Raw genomic sequence first — 27701 nt, 5'->3', positions numbered from 1 at the left:
GTAGAACAGTATGTTATGTTAATGATCTAGAACTGACTTTGGCATCAGGCACGCACCTATGAAACGATCTGCATGATACCAATGCAAGTTTCCGAAGTGTGACTTGTGTACATCTACAGGATTTAGTTTTAGGTGTTTACTGTGTAACACAGATGTTCTAACAGGACCTGGTTTTAGGAACTGCACTAGAGGAATGTGGATAACTATTCACCATATTTTTAAAAGATCATACCTGAGCAACACTTCTGAGAAGCAATATTAAGAAGTACTTCTGTCCACTTTGGAGATGCCATTTTTGATTGAATTGCCTTTGAAGACACAACTCGACGTAGGAAAACAAGAAAGTCTCCCAAGTGCAATTCAGCTGCATGTTGCTTTCGGAGGGCAGCTAGGAAATTAATTGAAAGTTTCATTTATACTCCTACAGTACTGCGAATAGCCTATTTTTAAAGTCAAAATAGAAAAAAATTAAAATTAAAGCAGACATTTGTAGTTGAGTTTTGGGAATTTTTCTTTTTTTTTTTTTTTTTTGTGAGTAGGGTGGAATAGAACAGAGTAGATACAATTGATATTGGTAGGCTACACTATGTGGACTAACAAGCATTTGGAAAAAGACATAGTTACTCAAGTATCACATGGTGCACTAAGAACACAGGTACTTTGGTAAACTAAGATTATAAACAACTTTACAGGAAATTACTGTATATATCTCACCAAAAGCATGCAGTAAAAGAGGTTAAAGAACTACATTTCAGTATTTGCAAGCTCTACATATTTAATGTAAGTTGCTTGTCTATGTTTTGAATGTAGCCATCTGAAGCCTACCAAAGACTTGAACAGGTGACAAAAATATTAGCAGTCCTTGTTACATGCAACAAACTGATCCATAAGTAAAAATGTAATGATCAGTTATTGCATTTTTAAGTAACTCCATAGCATGAAATATAGCTACTGCCTTCTGAGTTTTACTGTACCCTGGACAGCATGCATCAAAAGACCCACAGCCAGCAGGATTGAGGGTGGTGATTCTCCCCTTCTACTCTGCTCTGTTGAGACCCCATCTGCAGTACTGACTTCAGTTCTGGAACCCCCCACATAAGCAGGACATGGACCTGCTGGACCAACTCCAGAGGACACCATGGGGATGCTCAGAGGGCTGGACCACCTCTCCTATGAAAACAAGCTCAGCGAGTTGGGGTTGTTCAGCCTGGAGAAGAGAAGGCTCTGCTGAGACCTTAGAGCAGGCTTCCAGCACCTAAAGAGGGCCTACAGGAAAGCTGGGGAAGGATTCTTTGTCAGGGAGTGCAGTGATAGGACAGGGGGTAACAGCTTTAAACTGACAGCGGGGTAGACTTAGATTAGATATAAGGAAGAAATTCTTCCCTATGAGGGTGGTGAGGCATTGGCACAGGTTGCCCAGCTGTGGATGCCCCATCCCTGGAAATGTTCAAGACCAGGCTGGATGGGGTTTAGTCAGCCTGGGCTGGTGGAAGGTGTCTCTGCCCATAGCAAGGGGTTGGCTAGGTGATCTTTATAGTCCCTTCCAACCCAAACCATCCTATCTGTCAATGATTCTATGGTTTTTGTTACCTGTGGGGGTTTTGATGCAAAACTATACTTCCTCATGCCCCAATTCATATTCTAAGGGAGTTAACCTTAACAAGCAGATGTTTGTGGAAAGAGAAGACCTTATACTCTAGCTTCTTTGTGAACTAATTTCTTACAAATTATCTTAAAAATTCATCAGTCATCTGATTATTTAGAAGCAAAGACAGCTGTAAACACAACCAAAAGCATACATATACCTAAAACTAAGATATGCTCAAACATTTCTTCAGGCATATAATTTCCACAGAAATTCAAAATATTCATTAAAGGACTGCAAATTATGGGAGGACTTCGAGATTTCAGAAGATCTCTTCTTGCAAATTTTTGAATATGACAGGGTATGGTCAACCTTTTCCCATCAAGTCAAAGCACAAAACTCTTTACAATACAATGCAAATGCGGCAGCTTCCTGAATTACGTTATATTTCTTCATAGTTTAAAATGTAGATAACTGAATTCCTATGACTGTACTTTGAAAAACAGTACTACCATTTTTGGAGGAAAATAGTATTCTCCTTCTAATTACAAATTAGATGGAGTAGTTCTTATTCTCTACTTACTCCTACTTTCGAATTGATTTATATATCACATGCATATAAATCTAATCTGAGCACAAAATTATTTGACGATTTTTAAATCTATTTTACAGAGCTAAGAATGACCCAACAATAATCAATACAGTAGAGTATGTGAGGGCATCAGCATTCAGTGGTCTATTATGTTGTCTGGTATTTCAAAACTGTAAAAGAAATGATGCAAAATAATTACCTCTGAAGTCTCTCTTTTCATTCTCCCCATTTGAATCTGTCTTTTTTGATTCTACTTCATGTTCCTCACCTTCCCCTTCTCCAAAGGAAGCCATAAGCATCACACCAGCTTGTGATAACAAGTTCTTCAGCTGACTGCATAATAAATCCAGCAAAGATTGGACGACCTTCGGGCTCAGTTTGTCAGCATAGGTTCTATTCACACACAATAAATAAAAATAAGAGTATTTGAGAGTTGATTAGAGGAACAATAATATAAAGACACAACTATAAACTCAGTGCAAATGAAAACTGGGGTTAACCCAGTGCTAATTTTAATTCATTCTACTGCAGCAGGTTACTTTGCCACAAGTTCTGCAGATTACTCTTATTTGAACCTTGCTTTTAAGACACTTAAAACCTGTAGAGTTAAACTTAGAGTCAAAAGACACCTTTCCAGTTTTTCCATGAGAAAAAAAAGGAATATGTAGTTCATTAAATGTGGAATTCCATTCCAACTTCCAAAATTGAGGGTATTTTTTTCTGTTTGTCTTATGTAACAGATTTGACAGGTAAATTCACAGCTTTGTATGAACACTGAAAGTAAGGTGCATCTACCCTATATTAAATCAGAGTCATGCTCCAAACAGACTTCAAGCCTTTCACTGTTGATAAAATTTTGGATCTTGTTCCCTGGTCTAACATACTTCTCAGAATATTGCTTTGTGTTCTGAAAAGAAACACAATGCACTGTTCTGAAGAACACCTACAAGATTATTGTTGGTATTACTTTTTGTATAAATGAATATTACACAGCAACAGAAAGCCTAGTATCATCATCTGAATGCACCTATATGAAGTCATACTTGAAAAAGGGGGAATAGCACAATGCAATGTTTGGAGATCATAAAGCTCCCATGAAATTCTAATTATTGTAGTCCAAACACATCACCTACAATTTAAAAATACTTATCAGTCTAATCTTCATATACCTTATGAATAATGCAACTACACTTTTTTTTTTCCCCTTTACTTCTATGTTTCTGAACACCACTTCCTATCCTAAAGAAAACTCACGCAAAAGAAGAGTTGCTTTTAAAGGATGCTGAAAAGACAGAAGATCACATTTTTTGAAAGCAAGGGAGCATTCAATACTCACCCTGTGGTGATTGCAAGGATCTGAAGTAGTCTTGTACTGGCTACTTTCAAGGCTGTGCTGAGTTGAGAAATACCAGTTTTGGGCAGCAACTGGAGTGGTTGTCCTAGCATGGTGTCTGTGCCACACAACTGGGATAGCACATTCAGCAAACCAGTGGAAATGGCCAAGGAGACATCAACGGGTTGATAGTGTACACTCAGAGCAAAGACTGTTACCAGCAGAAGACGCTGCTGTGCTTCTAAAGATTATATATTAAAAAAAAAAAAAAAAGAAAAAAAAAGTTGTTTTTAATTAATAAGCTCTTCAGAGTAAGAATACTAAGACAAGACAGAGTTGCCATTATCACACACTTTGAGGTAGTCTTTCTTATGTACCATCATAATATCCCCTCCTTTAACTCAATGAACTCTCTGCCATGGGTGTCCAAAGAAAAATATTGTTCAGATCTAGTTTGTGATATAAATGTTCTAACGCTAAATCTCAAAATGAGACCAGATTCTTCTCTCCAAGGTAAGTATAACATAGGTAAAATATGCAATTTTCTGCTTGCACTTCATTGATTCCATTTAATTGTAAGTGAAACCAATGAAATAATTCAGGTAACCATGACCATCAGGCATTATCATCAAACTATTCTGTACTGAAGCTCTCAGACAATACAAATGCACAAAGAGTTGCAGAATTCCAACTTTCTCTCAAGAACAGAAACACATAGCAATATCGTGGTAAAAGGGCTTTCAAAACATGCAACATGCTCTGTTCATTTGTTTTTGGCTTAAAGAAAGTGCACCCAAATAAAAGATAAAGGTTTGGAGTTTAATCTCTTCTCAAAACTGCTCATGCCTGGAAAACCTAAAAAACAAACAAACAAACAAACAAACAAAACTAATATAAAAAAAAAAAACACAAAAACTATAAGGTGCAAAAGAAACAGGTGACTGGAAAATTGCAGTATGTGGCTTACAGGAAAAGAAAGGTTTATAACACTTTAAAACCCTAAAAAGGGCTGACACTTGAATAAAGGTAAGACAAAAAGGTTTTAAAGCCCCCCTCTCTTCAGAAAAGAAGCTGTCAGCCAGATACTGCATCCATGAGTTTTGGCCACTCATATCAAAGTCTTCTTTGTTAAACTTATAAGCTGTTGTACTGTATATTAGAGGACATATTTTACAAATCTGATCTTCACTTACCTATGTGATGCTTATTAGCTTGCAGTGCTCTTTCTAATGTAGCAGACAATTGCTGGTAAATTTTGTGCACAGCCACCTGGATTTCAATCTGAATACTTCTCTTAGCTGCTCTGATACCATCCTGAGTCAAACAAATAAATACTGTAAGCACTGATAACATTTTTATCACCCACTGAAACAGCAAAAAAAAACCATCAAAATACACACCTGGTAGTGATGCAGTCGTACGCTCTCTCCTTTGGCACCTGCATGTCCTACAGTACCCAAACCGAAGCAACCAGCAAGAAACTGTAGTCTAACAGAAGTAAGCAATGAAGACGACTGAAATCCTGTCCCTTGATGACTTCCCATTAATGGCACACTTCCTTTTTCCTCCATCCCTGATAGAAGCACTAAGATCTGATGAAGTGCTTCTAGACGAAGCTGAAAGCGAAGGCAGTCAAAAGGCAGTATTAAATAGGAAGCTTCCTTAGAAATCCGATCATCTTCAACTATGAGCAAGAGTGATCGATGTAGCTGTTTCCTCTGACCGTATCCGTGATTTTGATAAATCGTAAGACTAAAAGCTCATTTTTACATTTTCAAAGAAAATTCTTCTTGTCAGCTTGCCATTTGGTTTCTGACTAATAGAGAAGTTGGCTTAATCTAGTCAGCACAAATAAACTACATGGAAAGCTTCATATAAATCAAGTAGTTAACACGCAATTAAAGTTGGTGTAATTCCGAAGCCTACACTGGAAGTTCTAACCAATTCTATCAATGACGCATATAGCACATATAGGATAATCTCTCTATTTAAAGAACAGTACGTAAAGAAAATGTTATGTTAAAAGACAGATAACATTTTTCTCATTTTACTCTTAAAGTGCTTTTTTTTTTTTGCTTTTAAGAGGATTCTTTATTTTTTTATACTTTTTGTTAAGTTCTCAGTTCCGGTTAAAATATTTCAGAAGATAAAGGGAGGAAAAAACTCCTTAATAGACAGAATCTGGATAATGTTAAAAGAAATCCATAAAATCTGTAATATATGGAAAAAATAAGAAAAGTTATTAAATTGAAACTTACCTCAGCCCTCAGCTGCTGCTGCTCCATTGCAATTATTGATGCCTGCGGACTGGTGGACATGCTTTCCTCTGGTTCCTTAAATCCTGGAGAGTTTCCCACATCTCCACTTACAAAGCTGACAACATTTTCAATCAAAGTATGAACTCCAAGAGATCTTGAGAGGTCAAAATCAGACTCAACAAATGAGTAGGAGGAAGTGTACAACCAATCTCTGCTGTGTTTTAGTCGAGCCCATGAGTCACTTAAAGGTTCCACTTGACTGTGTATCGCTCCTAAATATATACACAATGAAGTCTCATAAATTTCAAATCAATAAGTAACAAGTAACAATTCTGACAGCAGGTAAAGACTGAACTGCTGCTATTCATACAGGTGAAAAATGGATATTCATGATTAATTATACCATGCATTAAGCAACTTAGAGCAAAACACTTGATTTAAATTTACAGCAATTGCCCTAAAGGAAAAGCTGTATTTCTTTTAAATAAGTTAAGCAGTATTGCAACACGCTGCTGAGTGAGAAAACAAAAAGGCAGAAGCCACTCGAACTGCTCAGCTTAAAGCTAGAACAAGGAATAAAAATGCTTTGCGGCTAAATGAGAAAACAGTAAAGAAAAGATCTGCTACAAAAGAAGTTGTGCGCTTTGTAGATGTATTTTAAAGTCTAATCCTAAAATGAGTGTTTTTGTTTTGTTTTGTTTTAATCAAGTTATTATATATTTTATAGATTAGAAAAAGCATAATGTTATTTTTTGATTAAATATTTGCAGAATTCTTGAGTGCAGAAGGGCAAGTAAATCAACAAAAACTTTCATTTTAGACTAACAGAACATTTACTTTCTAATGATTCATGATAAATAGATTCATGTATATTAAATTGCTCTCTGTGGCATGTATTAAACTCTATCTTAGTCATTTGCCAATTTCATATATCTATTTTCAAGTATTTCCTGTTACACCAGCATGTCATTACACTACCTGAAACTTTACCTTCACTAATTAATGTACTCCTTCAAATGAGCATCAGTCTATCTGTGGTACTGGGATTTATTTATCATCGTATACTTCATCTCACCTCCAAAAGCATTTAGCTAGAACTGCATCTCTGGCGCAAATGAGTGTAATGACATTGACGTCATACCTTCACCAACAATTAACTGATCTGTATCAGTTAAATATATATATGTATCAACAAAAAAGTTGGTATTTTATTACTTTTGTAATTGATGTTAGATGAGTTGGATCTAGTTAGTCTGACCTACAAGAGGTCAGACCCTGGCTCAAAAGACCTTTCCATTTGTACAGAAAGGGAGTGTCTGGAGACCTATAGAGAAACCTTAAGAAAGTTTAAATTCAATTCAAAAGTCTGTTTTGAATTATCTTAAATAATCTACATAGAATTTTGCAATATTAGTGTCTCTTGTGCCCAAGGAACTACAGATATTGTCTGGAGAACCACAATCCACTCACAGTACTCACACAAACTTAGGACAACATTCCTACCAACCATTCCCCACCACTTTTTTCCTGAGACAAGCCAAAAGGCCATTCTTCTGTATCACAATCCGCACATTCCTACAATTTACACATCCAAAATACTGTGAAGTTTTGCTTTTCCTTTGTAAATTAATTAGCTGACCTCCATGAAGCTGACAAAAAATTATCTGGCAGGGATATGAATTATGAAAACCTCTTCACATCCAATTACCTTTTCTGTGAATAGTGTTTATGTGCATTTGTATGGCATTCCTTACACTTGCTACTAAGCAGATTACAATGGCTTCAGAAAGAAGCATCACAGTACTTAGGTCAAATATGACCTAATAAGATAATTGACCAAAAATATAAGGACAAAAATTTATTCTGAATAATGCAGAGATATTAAAACATTAATTTTAAACACTATTTTTTCAAAGTTGAATATAACTTCTACATTTCTGCTGGTTTATTCTACATAGTAATATTACCTGGCTTAAAAAGAACTGTCTTGTCTTGTCTACTTTGTCTTGTTTAATATGAGAGAATTTACAGAAACTGTTACTCAGTTTTACAACTTACACCTGATATCTATATTTAAAACATAAGTAAAGATAAATATGGCCTTACCCTAATTTTAATATTAATTCTTTTAGTACTTGTTTTAAAACTCTCTATTAAAAGCTAAGTTACATGTATATGCTGAAGTGGCAGCTAAGAAACATGAAATATAAGGGACATCATAAATGGGTTCTAAATAATTTGGTTTCACCAGAGAAGGAGTTTCCTAGCATATGCATGCTGAAGAGAGTCCAGGGGAGAGAAAAATTGAAACCTCAGGTTTCCTACAGTAAGCACAAGCCAAATCAGTACCAAGTATACCAAATGCTGCCTATATACCAACAACTATTTCAAAAGTCTTCAGTCTAAGCTCTTCAGTCTTTCTTCCACAGCAGGAGAGGTTAAAGCCTTCCAAAGTGATGTTACCTTCCTTCTCCTCAACCTGTCCTATACTGTACCATGCCACTAATAAGCACAGCACAGAATCCAAGGATTTGTAATGAAGCACAAAACAATTCTGATGCCTTAAACCATAACCTTCAGGAGATACCCTTTCAAGTATTAACAGAACATCAGAAGACAATTTAGTTTTGATAGCCAACAAAAGAACTAATAAGATCACCCATCTACGTATTAATAGAAAACTAAACTATTTCACATTTGAAAAAAGATTAGGTCTTAGCAAATCACTTCTACTATTAATTGCAAAAATATTTAGATGTAAAAACAATTTTAAATTGTTTCAAATTAGGATAAAAGTTCAAGAATTAAGAGTTACAGGCTAAATGTAAAACAAGTGAAGACATAACTGAAAATTTAAAGATTAAAAACAAAGAATGTCAGAAGACAAAGTATATGCTTACACTTCAGAATTAAAACATTTAAGAATTAGGGCCAATCTAAAACAAACTTCCTTTTTCTTGAAGATGTTAAGTATCAACAAAAGAATCAAAGTATACTTGTGTATTAGCTTAGCTAGATTCTGTGCAATATCCATTCCACAGAACTGATTGCAGCTTAGGACTTCTATAAGCCTTTACAATCACATGAACAGAGTTACATATAAGAATAATCTTTAAGCTTACAGTAAAAACAAAACAAACCAAAAAAGTGTACTTGTCCTTATAAGCCAGCTTTTAAAAATGAGTTTTCTAAATGAATGTGGCACAGCTGCAATACACACTTCATAAAACATAAAACATGTAGGGAAGCTATAGAGAAAAAAAAATAAACATGCCATCAGGTACTTGCTTGAAGCTCTTCTTTTTTCTGGGGCTCAACTGGCCAAAAAGGAGTAAATACACTACACCACACAAGAATCAGAAGACAAAAGCACACATTTGAAACAGAAGACAATATATTCATATCTCTTCCTCGTTTTATACTGACTTAGACTTAAATGACCATTCTCATCTCAATCAATACCTCTATACATCAAGCAGCAAAGTTAGAAAAAAAAAAAAAAAAAAAGATTTATTCCTGTTTTTAATTAGTATACCCTAGGTGACAGACTTTCTAAATTTTCTGCCATCTCTGCAGGGAAAAAAAAAGCATTCCTTTTAACACAGGTACACACATACACCAATACATTTATGTCCCTCACTCAAAATGATCTTCAGTTTCAACTTCAAAACACAGAACTCAGATCAATATAGATACGCCATTACATTTCAATTTAATTTAGATATAATCTAAGTTGTTGCTTTTTTAGTCACTCTGTTGTGTTAGTAAAGTCCTACAGTACACACAGGCATGCTGGAATTGACTGAATTAACATTTAAATGAAGCAATTATCTGTCCGTAAATAAGTTTGTGATTGTGCTGCTGAAAGTGCATTCTTTACTACCAGATATTTAATGCAATGTACAGTATCCTACAGGTGCAACATTTTGAGGCATGCTCTCTGGGTCTGCAAAACTGAAGATAAATCTAGGCAATGAAAAAGAAAGCAAAAGGGCTTACATATCAGGGGAAAATATTTATGTGCTCATCACCCCTTACGGCAAAAGTTTTGAAAAAGAGATTTTTATTTTGCAGGAATAGAAAGAAAAGTTTACTGATTTGGATCTAACTGAATAGCAGCAAGGAATAAGGTACTCAGAGGATCATCAGGCTGAAGTAGAAGTAAGTCTCATTTCTGAGCAGATACAATAAATGGAGAAAGCAATTAGATTAAAGATTGGACTGAGTGGCTAATATGTTAACTGAGTAAAAAGACCAAAAGACAATGCTTTCCTTTCACACTCAGCTGCAAGACCACAGGAACAACTTACAGTATTTTTTTTTAATGTTGGTTTTCTATATTGCAATTTATGAATATGAACAGCTTTTATACCATAAAAAAAAAAAAATCAGACCAATAGTGAGATTAGGTTACTGAGAAAAAGTGATCTGAATTTTGAATAAGTTGCTGAATTCAATAAACAAATTATAAAGTAGGTCAACTCACTTCAGAGAAAATTACTTTCACACCTGTACAAAAAAAAAAAATCACTCACCAATACCCTACACACAGTGCATTTTTTTCCACACTTTGCAAGGATGTACTCTACACAGACTGCTGATTGCACTGCAGGAAAGTAGGAAAGGGAAGACAGAGAAAGACACCCATTCACACATTCAGCTTTTCTGAGAACTAAAAAATTGGATCCATCTAGTCTTAACATGGTTTCCCATAGGATCCTACTGGACAAAATGTCCAGTATACAACTTGACAAAAACATCATACAATGGGTGAGCGATGAAGGGCAGGGCTCAAAGGGTTGTGGTAAATGGGGCCACATCAGGCTGGCGGATGGTCACTAGTGGGGTCCCTCAAGGCTTCATTTTAGGGCCAGTCTTCTTCAATGTTTTTATAAACGATTTGGATGTAGGACTAGAAGGTGTTCTGAGCACATTTGCCAATGACACCAAACTTGGAGGAATTGTGGACTCGGATGAGGGTGGAAATGCCTTGCAGAGAGATCTGGACAGATTGAAGAGCTGGGCGATCACCAGCCACATGAAGATTAACAAAAGCAAGTGCTGGGTCCTGCACCTGGGATGGGGCAACCCTGGCTTTACGTACAGACTGGGTGACAAGACGCTGGAGAGCAGCACCGCACAGAGATCTGGGGGTTGTGGTCGACTACAAGTTGAGTATGAGCCAGCAGTGTGCCCTGGTAGCCTTATCCTGGGGTGCATCAAGCACGGCATCACCAGTTGGTCTGCTCCGCGCTGGTGCGACCTCACCTCGAGCACTGTGTGCAGTTCTGGGCACCACAGTAAAAGAAGGACATTAAACTGCTGGAGAGTGTCCAGAGGAGGGTGACAAAGATGGTGAAGGGCCTATAAGGGAAGACGTATGAGGAGCGGCAGAGGCCACTGGGCCTGTTCAGCCTGGAAAAGAGGAGGCTGAGGGGCGACGTCATCGCGGTCTACAACTTCCTCGCAAGGAGAAGTGGAGAGGCAGGTGACCTATTCTCTGTAAACACCAGTGACAGGACCTGCGGGAACGGTGTTAAGCTGAGGCAGGGGAAGTTTAGGCTGGACATCAGGAAGAGGTTCTTCACCGAGAGGGTGGTCGCACACTGGAACAGGCTCCCCAGGGACGTAGTCACTGCACCAAGCCTGTCTGAATTTAAGAAGCGACTGGACTGTGCACTTAGTCACATGGTCTAAACTTTTGGGTAGACCTGTGTGGTGCCAGGAGTTGGACTTGATGATCCTTATGGGTCCCTTCCAAGCTGGGATATTCTTTGATTCCATCAATACCTTAGTAACTGACTAAAATTGCCACCTATAGTAACAAAATAAGAATATCAAAACGATTTATTCTCTGATGGTTACATATGGGATTGATTTGCTCCTAGAGGAAAACAAAGGTAATAACTATCTCAAGTCTCCCTTTTAAGATTTGATTGGCCTGAATATACTTGGGACATGACTAATCCCAACTGGAACTGGCAAACTAATCATCAATTCCTCTCCATTTGAACAATTTTGTAGCATTTCAACTGAAAGTTGTTTAAATTCCAAGTACGTAGCAAGATTTCTTCTTGTCTTCTTTGGCAGTTATCAAGAGGGAATTTTCCTGAAGATAGTATATTGTTTGATGTCAAACAGGTGTCAATAGCACCAACAGGGCAAGGCAGTGCTTTTACAATTAACCTTTAAAAGCAACATGAGTGTCTACAGCTAATGGCACATTTTGAAAGGTTCACAGTGATTAGTAGCTAGTACTCAGATGAAAAGGACCCTACAGCAGGCTGATGAACCCCAGAGAACAAAAGCAGTTGGTTCTTGGAAATTTTATGGTCTTCTTCCTACTTACCACCATTATGTAGCAAGCAGTGTGGTTAAATTCTAGTAAACTTGTTAAGAAGTGCCCACACACTGAAGAAATTTGTTTTAGGAAAAATCACCTTCGAAGTCTCCAGAATAGCACAGCTTACAGGAAAATGTATTCACCATTTAATGGTGATAGAAGGAAATTTCTCCAGAAAAAAAAAAATCCTATCCAATTAGCTCTGCTTGTCAACCTCCTTCACACAGTTTGTGGTTTGAAGGAATAAATGTATTTCAAAGGACTGCTACAAACTACAATCAGACTTATTCTCAAAACCAGATGTAAAAGGAAACACAATTGACTTTGTTTCCCTTTAAATTACTTCATAAATTTAATCTGAAAAAAAATAAGAAGTGTTTCCTGTGGTTCTTTAAGATGCCACTTCTTTCCCGCCTAACTGTGCCAACTCAACATTCATTCCAACAACAGTTTGAGAACTTCAGCCTTTAGTTCCTTAAAGCAACAACGGTTACTTCTGTTTTGTAGAAATAGAGATGAGAAAACATGGGAGGCTTTGCTTTATGTTAACTGTAATCTGAGAAGCATTTCCCATATGTACTTCTGCTCTAATTCATGATTATCTTCTGCATCCAAATTAGACATTTCCTCAACCATCCATACGGCGTGCATGTTTCCCTTCTCCCATTTTCCTCATTAGGATTTATTAGCATAAACACCTTCCACATCCTCCGTTCAAAAGCAGATCATATGCAGAGTGAGCACAAGACACAAAATTGCACATGGAAAGAACATCTAAAAATAAAAAATAAAAAAAAGCACTTGTTTCTCACAAAAATGTTGAAAATGTATAAATGTCTAGGCTGGAGAGCATCTTGAGGAGCAATGCAACAGCATTCTATTGGTCCCTCCTTCTACAGTTGTTTACCTATGAGAAATGGAAGACTAGCCTACTTTTAATATTTCAATGCTTAAGAAAAACAGCAAATTCAAATAGCTCATTCTTATGGAACTCTTTTGCCAGCAAACTGGGATGGAGCACAGCATAAAGACAACATGCTGTGAAAATTTACATTTCCCCCATTCCTCAAGCTGAGGTAAGAGTGAATATGATGTCCCCTTTGTCAGTGTACATAAAAGCATATCACAAGAATAAAGATGAAACTGGAGGGGTTTTGCCAATCAAAACATCCTTGACATGCACTGCAGAACCTCTACAACTTCAGAGTGCTGGCTATATTATAAGGAGTAAGGAGTGGACAATACAAAACGTCTTCAAGTTATGCCTTGAACAAGCACCAGGACATGCTTGCACTGTACAAGACCAACTAGGATTCCCAAAACCAAACATCTGATAAGAAATGAAGGACCTTAAATAGCACAACACTGAATAGTTTTTCTGCTTGATCAAACAGATCTTTGAAGATCTTTTTCTGACCCTAATGTAAGTATCAGGAAAGTTTTCCAGTAAATGGAAGCAGTGTTCACTGGATGAGTCTGGTATTGGGTATCAACCAAAATGGGCATATATACCTTCCAGGGTGAGTGAAAAGTTTTCACTGTTTTATGTTGACAAACCTCCAGTTGTTAAAGCCAGACTAAAAATCTTTAGGTATGATGGATGGGACAACAAAGTAAGTCCTCCACAAGAAGGCAACAGGTAGCAGTACATAAACAGTTTCGAAGCATGCTATCTGAGCATCTTTAAATTCTGGATAGACCAACTGCCCTTACCCCTATTTCTCCTTTGTGTTGCAAACTTGGTACAGAACCTTCCTGTGTTATAAGAAGCCTCTATACAACGGTATGCTGATAAAGTCTATTCTTGCATTGCTCCTTATCTCCTGGAACCCATGACCCAACAACCTTCTCAGTCTAATCAACAGTTCAGGAACCATAACCTGTACAATACACCACGTCTCAGACCTAACTCAAGATGATTTCCTGGATTACTTATACGACATACTTTTAGAGGAAAGAGAGTACAGAGTCTGTATCAGTTCTCTAACAGCAAAGCTAAAAATGGTGGCTTCAAAGAGTATGTTGGAGATCTGGGTGCTGACAGAGACTCTATCAGATCTCCTAACACTGAGAATGCTAACATACATCATGCTGTCACACTGTGAACAGCTCTAGGAAATTTGTTTGTTGAATGGGTTCAACTGAGTATATGTATACAAGGAATTCCTTTCCGTATTACTAAATTAAAGCATAATGAGTGTTGCCACTGATAGTGTGATTTAGGATTCCAAAAGACTTTTAGAAGAAAGCTACCTCTCAGTACTCTGCTTAATGATGAAGGCCATTAAACCAGAACTCTTAAGTTACCTAACAGCATTCAGGCTTACATAATTAAAGCACACCCTAACTCAACCTAATTCCTGTTAACCTTTTAGCAAGGATGTAACAAATACCACGGAACAGACATAATTTGTCATTCTAGCAATGACTCTGCATCATCCAGAGTGAAGCAGGACTTTTTGGTCCCTGTGTAAACATGCATCCTTTGTTCTGTCTACTGCCACCTGAGAAGCAGCTAATGTAGATTCCCCAAAACGAAGGCTAAAAATCTGATTTATAGGGGAGTAATAGGACAAGTGGTCGCTTGGTTCTGTAGGTGTGCTGGTGTTGAATGATGTACAAATTATACAGTACTTTCTAGATAACAGTTCTCAATGTTAAAGCACATTTTAAGGTAAATTATCAACATTAGCACAAGAATAGATCATTCAACTTGATACTGAACTTCTCTGCCATTTTTTTTTCTTAAAGTTAAGAGTGAAAACAGAGTGAGACTTCTAAATTCATTTGAAATCACTGAAATCCTCACTTGCTTCAGAAGAGAGCTGCAATTCTAGAAACTAGAAGAAATGATTATAACCTAGGAAACATTACAACCAAGCTACAACGCAGTCAATGTTAGCACAACAAATACAAGGTAAGAATTACATAGAAGGTAAGAATTACATACAACATCATTTTTAAATACTCAGTTTTAACTTCCTGTCATTAATGTACTGTATTTAACTGCAAACATATTTTAACTTAAGAAATATTAATGTATTTACTCTGATCAATATTCTTCAGGTAAATTGATATTGATAAAACTTACCCCTCTTTCTGTGTGATGACACCAAATCCAAATCAACATTTCGTCTTCCACTCTAGAGTAAAAAAGTAATAAAAAACTCATTCTCTTAAGTGGACGTACATGGTGCATAATATTAGAGTGTTTAAAATACAAATCCCCCTCAAAAATAAGAAAACGAACAGAGCTGTAATAATTTAAATTGCTGTTTTACCAACCTTTACTTTCTCTTAATAGCAGTTACTAGTTAACAGTTATTGGCAGAGACCCCTGTACTGAAACATAACACTAATAATAATGAATAAATGACAAATGTTTAACATGTATTTCCCACCTAGAAAATGTACCAATAATCTCCAAGGCATATAATGCTATTTTACTCACCAGTGAATAACCTTCTTCATCGGATTCTGGCTGAGATAAATCAGATTCACTTCTTGACTTAATCAGTCTATAGTTTGAGTTTGCATGGATCGAGCGACTCTCTGCAGTAAGACTTTCACTCCTGCCTCAGATGTACCAATGAAAAAAACCACGAAGAAAATACTTGTATTAGCCAAAAGTAAGTTGACAGGCAAATTCAGCAGATACCAGTTTTATTTGAGAGAACACTATCATGGAGCAATACAAAACTACATCAAAGAGGAAAAAAATGGTCTGATGGTTTTGGTTATGCTTATAAAGGTTATTAATAAATTTTGTTACTTCTTGCCACCCTTATTGGTCAACTGAATGAATGGTAACTTTGAATGACTGATCATTACATACAGTATACATAAGCATTTCTGAACTAAGAGGACAAGAAAACAGAGAGAAAGTGGGTAGAAAAGCACCAAACTTATATTAAAAAAAAAAAAAAAAACACTGAAAAAATGCATCCTAAAGTTTATATCCACAGATGAAAGCCACTTTGACAATGAGAGAGACAGACATTTATGCTTTAGGGACCAGACTTCCCAAAGGAGGCAAAAAGAATAAAAGGGTACTGAATAGCTATAATCTTACTCTGAACTTTCCATCACTACCTTCATATTAAATAAAACTGGAAATGTCACAGCAACAAAGTTTCTCCACACTAAAAGATTAAGTAGACTGAGAAGTTCACTAGGAGCACTAGCTACCAAGAACTGTATCCAAATTTAATAATTTCCATGTTATATTCTAACACACACACACAGATTTGTGAAATAAAAAGTTTACATGGACCGAGTTTAGAGAAAAGTTCTGTTACCAAGAAGATCTTGGTTTATGGAGTATTTATACGTTCTGACCTATACACTTCTCAAATCTAATGAGCTATCTGGCTTTATTTTGTTACTCTTCCACACCTAACAACACTGTCTTGCACATGCCAAGATAGTAGGAATACTAAAATTAATCACAAATGACTATTTTTTCATAATAAGCTTTGACTCTTTTCTTTTTAAGCATATACAATGTTTTTAGACATTACAATAAAAGACATAGCTTATGGTTCAGGAAAAAACAAACCTGGTAATAGAACATCTAAACACATGAATAATTTTTAGGAAATACAATGAATTTGTACATTATCTGTACAAATTATCTGTACACCAGATGATCTGGACTTTATTACTATTCATCAATAAGCTCAACTATGAAAAACAGTATGGTCCAAAAAAAAAACAAACAAAAAAACACAGAAAACTCTTAATTGAGTAAATGTGGACAAAGAAAACTGAGAAAAAGACACTGATCTCAAAACCACCACCACTACCAGCAGCAAAAAAAACCCCACACCAAACCATAAGCACTGCTCCATTTTTTTCTAAGAATCCTCAGAGGATTTTTTCTAAGAATCCTCAAAGGAAAACTGAATTATTTTGATCTGAAAAGGAAACAGAAGAGTTAAATATTTATGTATTCAGTGAACCACACCTCGTCATGAGTCCAATACTCTCAGGAGCAGTAGAGGGAGGCTGCTGTAACTGTCCATCCTCCCTTCGTTTCTGGAGTTCCTCAATAACAGGGCTCACTCCCAGGATCAACAAGGCACATCTGTGGATCACAGAGTTGCATGCAGCAGTATACACATCTTGACCTTCAGTCAGATCAGTGCTGATTCTTCGCTCCTGCTGAGACTGAGGAGGTTGGTCATCAAGTCTAGTCCCTGTCCCAGTGTTCATCCTATCTCGATCCCGACTGCGAGCTACTTCACGGGCTGATAGGAAACATTGAAATATTTCTGTAACATGCAACACAAAAAGAAGGTCTTAACTTCTAGACAAAATTACACAGAACAAAATATTCATCTATAGCTGAAGCTAAAAATGTCCCATTATGAAAAGCAACAGCTATTTTTCGAACATTAAAAGAATGCAGTAATACAAAGCTATAAGAGTAGTCACACAAACGGCTTAAATAAAGCATTTACACAATGTTAAGCTTAAAACGAAGGGGACAATACGATTTGACAGAACACTAAACACGCTTTTAATGTCTTACTGCAATCCAACTGCTACGTGGATATTATCAAAGAGAAAGAGATTTTTTTCATGCTAGCCTTTTAGCAGACATATAAAGCAATGCATCTGTAAATCTGTGTTCCTGAAAACAGCGCCTCTGTAATTCAATACTGAAACAATTTAATGCTGTTATTAGCTTTGGTTAGTACAATGAAGATGCTACCAAAATTGTCAGCCTTCACTTAATTCTTCCTTAATTCTGCTGTTGTCTTACACAGATTCTTCTAGAGAAGTGGTATGAGAGATTGCATCATCTCTGTCCAAAGAACTGAAGATCTCTTGATTTAATCATTTTAATTTTAAACATTCAGCTTCCCTTTGGAAAGTTAAAAATAATTCCAAACACTTTCTCCATTGGTGTTAATAGCTAGAAGCAGCAAGAAGTCAAAGACGGGAATTGATCAGCTTCCCTCAGGAAAAAGCAGCAAAAACATTGGATGTGCTGAGCAGGTAATGTGTACACTTTTTAAAATCATAAAGGATATGATGCCATGCTCTTCAACCACATTGTGCACTTTCAGGAAAGTCTACTACATTGTGGATATGATGACACATGATAAGGAAACTAAAGGTGTTACATATTTTGGTGTGAAAAGATCCCCAAGAGGAATATGGGAGTCCTAACAAGGAATATAAGCACTGCCACCAAAATAGGCAGTGACAGCAAAGGCCGGCAAGAGATATACATTCTAACAGTATCTAGAGGAACAGTGTTTGGAAGAGAAAAATAAATAAAGTTATGGAAAATATTCCAAGACAGACATTTTTATAGGTTATATATACATTCCACTATAATCTTCCAGTGCTAACACAACTTCTGTCTTTGAGAACGGTCTTTGGGCAACAACAGAAAAACACCTGAGTGTGACTGGATGCTGCCTCACTAAAACTGGAAGAATTAACTACCTCACTGACTCTAATTACAAGTCCAAGTCAGCGTAACAACAACAGTTTGTGAAGTTCACCTTTTTTGGTCTTTTTTTTCTAAAGAATTGAGCTTTTTTATTTTTGATTTTTTAGAAAACCCATGGGAAACTTTTGCAAATGTTACAGCTATTAAACTTTGACTAAAACCTCAATGTTTTTAATAAATTCAAGATACTCAAGGATACAAATGAATTCCATCCAGTCAGTCGTCCACTGTTACAAACAGCAATTTTTTTCCAAACTTCAGAACATTACTCTTCAAAGTTTATGATGTGCAAGATTAACACATATAAATGCAGCAATAAATCCTATATATAAATACTGACCTAAAGACTTCTCTGACCCAATAAAAGCACTACTTCCTTTTATAAAAACTTCTATCAATGTTTACACAGAAAAATATTTCACAGTCTTTTCAATCCTTTTTTCCTCATTCTACTTTGAGATAAAAATATATTGTCCTTCCAAAGCACATTACACTCTTGATATACACAACTAGTACTTACTACCAGCTGTCATAACTTCATGTTCTCTTTCCTCTTCTTCGTCTTCCTGTTCTGGGTGTCCTTCTTCTCTGTCACGTTCTGCCTGCTCCTCCATTTCTGCTTCTTCATCAATTGTACGAGTAAAAGAATGCTCCTGAGTATCAATGTCAGCAGATTCTTGGTTATCTAACATCTTGATTAAAAAAAATCAAAATCTACAGTGAGTTAATTCTCACCAAAATAAAAGCTGAATATCAAAGCAGATAGGATAAAAAACTTCTTTACTGCCATGTCAAAAAGATATTTGTGATACTATGTGAACAGCTATTTATATTCAAAACTGTAAATACTTAAGTTGGGAAATCTAAATTTCCTCTAATGACTTGTATTCAGACTCTTTGTAGAAAAATCTCTCCTTGTACGACTTACTTGGACTTGACTGTCAAACTTTGATACTTCAATGTTTAAAAGCGTTAGCAAACATATGCTGTTACCTCATAAAATATTCTCCCTTCAAAAAGGACAGGTATGGTAAAACTTACTTTGATGGACAGAATTGTGTTACAACATTTTTTATTTAAATTAATACCCAGTATGTTCCTTTTTTTTTTTTTCTTAACATTCCTGAATTCACAGAATACTCCCTATTATTTCAAAATTAAAAGATGCAACACCCCAAGATAAAATGCAGTAGAAAGGCAGTAATCTTAGAACTGTAATTTAAAAACTCTTTTTGTTTTAAGAGAGATAGCCAAGCTAGAAATTTAAACCCAAACTACTGTCCCAGCCAATTATCCTACACATGAAAGAGACAAGCAGCTCAGAAGCAACTGCTTTAGAATTATATTTTCCTACAAAAGCCCTAAGACGTAATTTGGCAATGTAACTGCTGAACAGCAGAGTACTTTCTACGTAATAAGACAGTTTTCCAATGCAGAAAACAACTGCAGACAAACTGAAAATGGCAAAGGTTTAAGTATAAAACATAATTACATTGGAGGTGTTAGAATATTTTAGAAGGTAATTCAGCCTACAAATCTTGGGCCACACATCCTACCAGCAAAACTATCAAACCTCTCCTTCTAAAGGAATTTACCCTTTCCCAAAGAACAGAAGGTCTTGGTAGCAGCAGACCATTGTTACAATTTTATTGGGACCTCTGATCTGCTGAAGTTATTCTGTAATTAAGAGTGTGTGTATCATGCAAATGCGGAACAGCTATTTTTCACAGAAGTCTTAAATATGAGATCTTTCTGATGCAACTCACCTACTACATACCTTTAGATTTACTCTGCTGCATTTGCACAACAAGCTTGAGGATTTCTAGAAGGAATGGAACTTACCACGCATGCACAATACTTTACTGTGAGCATACACAACAGCTACAGCATGAACATGAAGCAGCAGATTTACTACCTGTGTAAAATGACCACCCTGTGTATGCTTGGTGAGCCAGAGAACCACCAGACTTAATGTGTTCATACTATCCTGTGTACCCACTCTACACCCAATACTTTTAGAAGTGCTGAATCTATTGCAAACATGTTAAAACCCTACCATGAAAGGTCGGATGAAGATACAAATGCCATCTCAGAATTAAAGGGAAGAAATGGACCTATGTTATTTTAAAAAGTTTCAGTAATGCTTTATAAAACAGCTAAAAAGCCTCATAATCTTGATGCCACATAAGAACCTCCTTGATCAAAAGCATCCCATTTGTAAATAGCAATTAAAAATCCTAACAGAGAAACCTAATCCTAGTTTAAGGACTATCTTGTAATACCTAACCGTCCCCAGCATCAAGTAATTCAATGAACACTTCCAGCATCAGTTCTGACCAGGCTTAGTAGAGTGATTCAGAAGTTGCCATCATACCAGGCACTGTATATTTAATTTGAAAAATCCTCAAAGATTTTTTTTTTTTTTAAACAAGGCAGAACAAAAAACCCTTCAACAAATGAAACTAATATTTGAACATCTTCACCTATGTACTGAATTCATCTGCTACTGAGGTATTTGGTAGTATTTTCTTAACACACAGGTATAGCCTGAATAACTGACAAGAGATTTACAGTCTTACCCATCTGTCTCTTGACGATGATCTAGTCTGAATAAGTTCCATGTTCTTGCAAGCAAGCAAGCGACTCCGAACTTTATAAACACAACGGTACACTTCTGCCAAGGCTTTGCCAGGCTGGTACCTACTAAAAAGACCCAAAACTGAAAAAAATTGCACAAATTTTCTTTGAAAACTTGAAATTGAGCTTTTAAAGGCAGCTTTAAGTTACTTGCCTGCTCTCCCCACAGGCTTGACTAAGTAAACTTGTATGTTTCAGAAGAGCTGCAAGAACAAATCTGGACACAGTATCCAGGAGTGATTCATTACTTAAAGTTGCAGTATCCCAATCTGAAAATAGAAAGGATTCATCAAAACCGGCTACTGATTCCAACAGATAAGTTTTAATAGACTGGTGAATATTTTTATACATTGTCAAAAACTTCTCATTTACAAGTGGATTTAATGTTTAAGAAATAAGTTTAGCATCAACAATTCATAAATGCAATGCTTCAGAGACAAGTATGTTTTGATCTGCTCAAGATGGTCACGTCTAGTAGTCAGCCAAGTGAGGGCGCACAGACTGGCCAGCCAGGAACTCAGCTCAGAAGACCTGAGCTAGGTTGCACCCTCTGTTTTGGCAAGGTTACACAACTGGAGCTCTTTCCTTTATCCAGCCACTGAGTTGCAAGGAGCTCCTTTAGGAACATGCAGTATTTGAGATCTTCTGCTCTCTTAGAAGCTGTTGAATTCAGATTCAAAAATTATTTTGCAGACTCACTTATGATGAAAATGCTGTATCACCATAAGTACATACTTTAACAGACCTTAAGCACAAGCTTCACTGCTGATATCAACGAGAGATATTTTCAGGTCTCAAATCTAAGATTCCTTCAGAATTTTCAGAAACTGACATTCTGATTTCAAAGTAATTTTTCCCCAATTTAAAAAAGGACCATAAGAAAATAATATTGTTCCACTATAAAATAACAGAACTCCCAAGCAAAACTCCACAAGGCTCCATACTTCTTCCTGCAGGGGAAAATATCTTCATAACATTATTTTTCTTATTAAGTATTATTTATGAATCCTTGAAAACTGCTTTAGAAATCATAAAAAACTATCTAGTGATTTAAGTATAAAGTTTAGTCTAACATACCTGTTCCTCAGTGAGTTCCATCACCTTGCATTTGATGCTACACTAGCCGTCACCATACAACTCTCAGTCAACTTGCAATTTAAACTGAGCAGAACCACAACAACTTTTAGAACACCCAATTCCAAAATTAAAATAATACATATTAGCTCATTCGTCTCAGATTTTTTCAGCTACACAACAGTTTTTTGTTTGTTTGTTTGTTTGTTTAACTAGTATTCCTAATTCCATGGAATTCTAGAACAGAATTCTCTGTATTGCTCTCAACAGGAACACAATACCATTTTCTGTCTTCTTAATCTGTCTAGCTTGGCCAAAGCTACAGAAAATCATCTCTGGCTCCTGCAGAAAGTTACAGCACAACAGCAATGTTCAGTAGATCTCATTAAAAGGAGACCTGGAAAGCTTGAGCATAAATGCAGACTACATGCAATAAGCATGAAGAACCATTAATACTGTAATGCCAGCCTCCTGGAGACTTAAAAAACAGAAGAGGACTTCATCCCATTCTTAGCATATTTTACAAGTTACTCCACCTTACCCCATCTCCCCCCTCCCCATCAAATTTTCTGTTTAATTGCAAGTTTCACCTTGCTCTACTGTGAAAACAGAAACACAAACACCTGAATAAGGAAACAAGACTCTTTTTCTCCTAGTTAGGAGGGGGAAAGAACATTGAACTACATGCTTGACAAATACTGGAATCAGTATCAAAAATAAGTAGCAGGAAAAAAAAAAAAAAAAAAAAAAACACAAAAGAAGGACCATGGAACATGACAATAAAATAAATTTATCATGTTGTAGAATTAAAAGTCATTGCCAAAGAAAATACAGGACTTTACTAAGCAAGTAGCTGAATAATGTAATATACCTTTAACATATGTGTACTTTCAACATCTTACCTTTACTAATAGCATAGTCTTGCATACTGATCCACAGGCTCCTTGCTGGCTCTTTTGTACAACCCAAGGCCAAATCAACATAGACAGTAATCTCAGGTCTCAGCTTATAATCAAACGGCTTCTGTTCCTCATTTCCAGATAAGGCCACTTCTAATAAGGAGCTCATGCATTTATCTAACAGAAGGGAAATACTTAAGGAATTAAACTCTGCAAATTTTGAAGATTATATGCATCTACCCTTACAAGTGTATAAGCATATTTCACTCTCTACTCTATTCCAGAAAAAAAAAGGAAAAAAAAATAAAAATCAATACACCTCTTTGTCTGACTGCAAACTCTCATGAGATAAGGAATAAAAGCGACTCAGAGTTACCATTTGCGTAAAATGTATGGAGACTTGGAAGCATTAGCCAATCTGTTTCAAAATCATAAATCTGTATTGATTCTACCTGACCTGTAGTCATATGCTTACAATTATTGCATCTTCAGACATGGATCCCTTTAAAACTACAATGTTTTGCAAGTAAGTCTTGAAGCAATCCACTCAGAATCAGAGGAAGGAGGAGATGTGAATTAAGAGGAACACACCACAGAATCAGAAGCATTACTCATATAGGAAAGGTTGGCTAGAAATAGTCATGCTGAGCGCTGTCAACAATTCTGGTAAATCAGGAGGACTTAATTTTTTTTGTTTTAATAATCTAATTACAATTAACAAAAATTCCACTTTGTAAGCAGAATACAATTTAAGATGATATTTTTTGATGATAAATATGAACAATGGAGCCCGTGGTTTGTCTGATAACGCTGAACATCTAACGGTAAAACAAATTTAAAAATTAACTCAGTGAAATTTCTGTTACTTCTTGCACTGAGAAATTGCATTTATTTTTTAAAATTTCTTTATGCATTTCCAACACCCTTTGTAAACTACAATATATACTTACACAGCCATATTCCATCTTCTGGTATTTCTATGTAAATAGACAATAGAGCTGAAAGATGAACCCTATGTACACAAGCTTACTCAAATGTGATCTGAAAATTTCAAAACTGAACACAAATATTTACAATGACAGTTAGATTCATGTATTTAACAGCTTACCCAAATGAGGAATATCCATTTCAACTCCATCACTGAGAAGGGGAGTTTTCAGCCAGTAGGCTGTATCTTGCTCCTCAGGGGACACTGGAGGTCCTTGAAGCATGCCACCAAGACACCGCCCAATAAGTAAAGCTACAGTCCTCTCTAGATCAACAAGCCACACCCAAGACTGGGCAGGCTGTGGTAAGGGCACTCCAGCAGGATCTATTAGTTCAGGTCCACCTACAAGTATTAGCAATGAATCACCAAATTAGTCACCCATATTTAAAAATAAATAAATACATAAATAAATAAATGCAATTAATAAATTTAATTGCAGATCTTGGTTACATTTCCCAGTAAATAGCTGACTAGCCTATCTGCCAACAACTTGTAGAAACAACAGTTAGAACGAATTGTTCAGTTAGTGTTTCAGTTTTATCAGCAGCAAAAGCCATGACCATTGACAGTACAACTATTCAACCTCAAAGTTGAAATGCCCTTTTAAACTTTTCCCAAACATCTATTTTGCCCAATACATATTTCTCTTTAGGTTCTGCTAAACTTGCACAGATAAATGATACAAGCAAGAATTTCTAGTCTTCAATTTCTTGATCAAAAAGGACTACAGCAGTGCTCTCTTACAAGATGGTTCCTGAGAGTTTCTATTATTTACCTTCTTACCTCACTATGAGAGTTTATTGACTAAACTAAAATCTCATGTGGGATTTTGTCATCTTAGTATATATCCAATTACCTCCTTATCACTGATTTCTTTAATAAAGAATATTCTACAATTTTGCAACATCTTCTCAGAACCGTATGAGAAAACAGTTCAATTATGACCAAATAAAACATTTTTTTTCTGTTCTTCCTTTCAGTTACTCTGTTTACCTGAAAAAGCACAATGACATATTCCTCTGCGAACTACCTGTGCATGTTTATTTGAAATAACAGATATAAACTTTAAGCCATTACTATCCCAAAAATCTTGTTTGGTTTTATTTACTTTTCATTAAGGGATCATTGAGAAGGAATTGTAGTACAAAACTTGCTGGTATTAATGAATTACATCTTTATTTTTTCCACTCCTGATTTAGATATCTCATAGCAAGAATGCTCTTCATTGCACACTGGAAACAGTACTCAAAAGCAGAAAACTATGACAGAAATATTAATGAAAAACTCAACAAATAGCAAATAAATATAACATCACCTATCACAAATTTCTGTCACTTCATCTCCATTTTTCTATTTCATTAGAAGAATCTGGTAGTAGGTAATTAACATTTAATTGCAGCACATAACAGGAAGCAAAATTAAATTTGCACGTGAAAGTAAAAAGATCATGAGAGAATTTCTGTTCCATTTACAAGTAAAGAACAGTTATTTTCATGTATTACAAGCTTAGTATCTTCAGTTCACTATATGTGTTTCCCATACAGTTCTTGCATTACCACCCAAGCTAAGTTATTACACTTACCATGAAGTGGCCACTGTAATTCTTGATCTTCTAGAAGTGCTGCAGCAGGTAAGAGTCTATTAAGACGATCTAAAGGTGGCAACAGATCCAGCAGGTAACTCAACAAAGGACGAGCTACTGACACTGGCAGTAACAATAACGAGTTGACAATCTGAGACAACATACTACCAGCTGCAGATACATAAATTACATCTACAGAGAGAGCAAAAAAATAATAATTATATTTTGGAATATATTTATATCCTATGCACAGTTTAACAAGTCACAAAGAACAGCATAAAAATACCACATCTGTCTCAACATGTATCAAGAGCACATTTTGAGTTGCGTTTGTTTAATAACCATAAATACATTCCGTACTTCCCTTCTACACTTTCCAGTAATCTCAAAAAAAATGTACTTTTAAAAAGAATAATCTAGAACTAACAGTACTGAGACAATAACAGACAGAGACAACATCCTCTGTATTTTGTAGTTCTTCTACATGCAAGATGTCCTACCAAAAACATGAACTAGATGCTATGCTTGGGTAGATGACTCATCTCTTCCTTTGGAGGAGAGGCTTGTGATATGCATGTGTAGGGAAAATAAGGTGTTTTATTATTCAAATCTAAACAAACAAGAACGGCCCTAAGCTGACGATATCTCCATTACTGATTTTTCCATGAACATTTACCTCTCAGTTTTTCCCCAACACTACCATTCCAAGAGCTTTCCTTAAGCAGCGTTGCGGAACGGGAATAGATATCTGTAGCATGAGGCAATAAAAGCTGAAGGTGTTTGTGAAGCAGTGCCACACTGCTGGAATTCTAAAAGGAAACAAATCACCAAACATCATAATCATGTACATGATTTTTACGGGTTCATTACCTATATAAGTTCAGTTTCCAAATACTGTTACAACATTCTGTTGTTCACACACACTGAAGCGGATTTTCCCCCTTTAAAACAAAAGTAAGGGCACATACCTCACTAACACTGTTGATGTGACAAAAAGCCAGCAATTGTTTCTGCAGTGAACATAAAAGCTCATGAAGATGTGCAGGTTGGCTGTTTTCTGATGATGATGTACCCAGTAAAAATTTGTCACTGTTTTTTTCCAGTTCTCCAAAGGCTTGATCCTATTTACCCAAAAGAAAAAAAAAAATAAAAGAAAAAAAAAGTCTTCAAATGCTGTAATACTTCACTACCATCTTAAAAAAAAGCTTTTTTACCTTTAGCACATGAACCTCTGATTACTGAAGAAATCAGATAAAGTTAACTGAATCACGAGATAAACAAAATTATAGTCATTTTAAATATCATGGTAGTGATTGTGATAGCTATCAAGAGAGTATTTCTGTTCTAAAGAGGGTTATTCTCAGATGCAGAAGTATTTTTATTTCAATGCAAAGGAAGACTGGATAGCGTAACTCTCCCCACACTCTGACTTCCAAATCACAGTATGTCGAAATAAGTAATATCCCTTCAGAATTTGTTGTGGGCTGATACATAGAAATGTTTCAGATCAGAATCCTTCCTTGCTTAACCTAGGATGGCAGTAAAAGGAGCAGCAGGTAGATGGCTGCTCGACTACCTTCTGAATTCCATAGCAAAAAATGGAGATAGCTTCAAGTAGAAAATTGAAAGTAGATGAATCTATGTGACTGGTGAATGTCTACAGAAAAGAACCAAAACTACTGACCCTCACCTTCAGCGGACAGAGATACTGTGCTGGAGAATTAAAGATCTCAGGTTTCTTTTCTCTGTTATATTTAACCAGCTAGTTGAATTTAAAAAGTGCAACAGTCAGTCATTTGCGCTTATGCTTCCTTGAACTTCTCATCGGCCTATGCTATTCTACAGCTAGGAACAATAATCTGTTTGACATGCTATAATAAGATGGCTGACCTGTACTTGATGAACTACTGGCAAGGTAGTTTCCCCAGTGTCAAGTTAATTAAA

General features: G+C 36.1%; 1 protein-coding gene across 17 annotated transcripts in view; it reads right to left on the bottom strand.

Annotated features, from left to right (window-relative positions):
• The window catches only part of HERC1 (HECT and RLD domain containing E3 ubiquitin protein ligase family member 1), a 106089-nt gene that overhangs the window by 42885 nt on the left and 35503 nt on the right, over window positions 1-27701 (bottom strand). For 14 of the 17 annotated variants that reach the window (XM_084531602.1, XM_084531591.1, XM_084531603.1 and 11 more), the window contains 17 exons: window positions 26726-26878; window positions 26434-26566; window positions 25758-25949; window positions 24296-24517; window positions 23191-23364; window positions 21369-21483; window positions 21157-21280; window positions 19098-19269; window positions 17078-17384; window positions 15563-15683; window positions 15203-15254; window positions 5769-6040; window positions 4911-5126; window positions 4704-4824; window positions 3514-3751; window positions 2377-2570; window positions 233-388 (listed from right to left, as the gene is read on the bottom strand). In XM_084531602.1, the coding sequence (XP_084387728.1) occupies window positions 233-388; window positions 2377-2570; window positions 3514-3751; window positions 4704-4824; window positions 4911-5126; window positions 5769-6040; window positions 15203-15254; window positions 15563-15683; window positions 17078-17384; window positions 19098-19269; window positions 21157-21280; window positions 21369-21483; window positions 23191-23364; window positions 24296-24517; window positions 25758-25949; window positions 26434-26566; window positions 26726-26878 (2962 nt within the window). The remainder of the gene's footprint in view (window positions 1-232; window positions 389-2376; window positions 2571-3513; window positions 3752-4703; window positions 4825-4910; window positions 5127-5768; window positions 6041-15202; window positions 15255-15562; window positions 15684-17077; window positions 17385-19097; window positions 19270-21156; window positions 21281-21368; window positions 21484-23190; window positions 23365-24295; window positions 24518-25757; window positions 25950-26433; window positions 26567-26725; window positions 26879-27701) is intronic. The other 3 variants (XM_084531598.1, XM_084531593.1, XM_084531604.1) reach the window with 3 other exon arrangements.

The sequence above is a fragment of the Aythya ferina genome (genome assembly GCF_964211825.1).
Source record: "Aythya ferina genome assembly, chromosome: 11".
In the NCBI taxonomy this organism is placed as follows: domain Eukaryota; kingdom Metazoa; phylum Chordata; class Aves; order Anseriformes; family Anatidae; genus Aythya; species Aythya ferina.
This window is presented reverse-complemented; position numbering and strand designations above follow the sequence as displayed.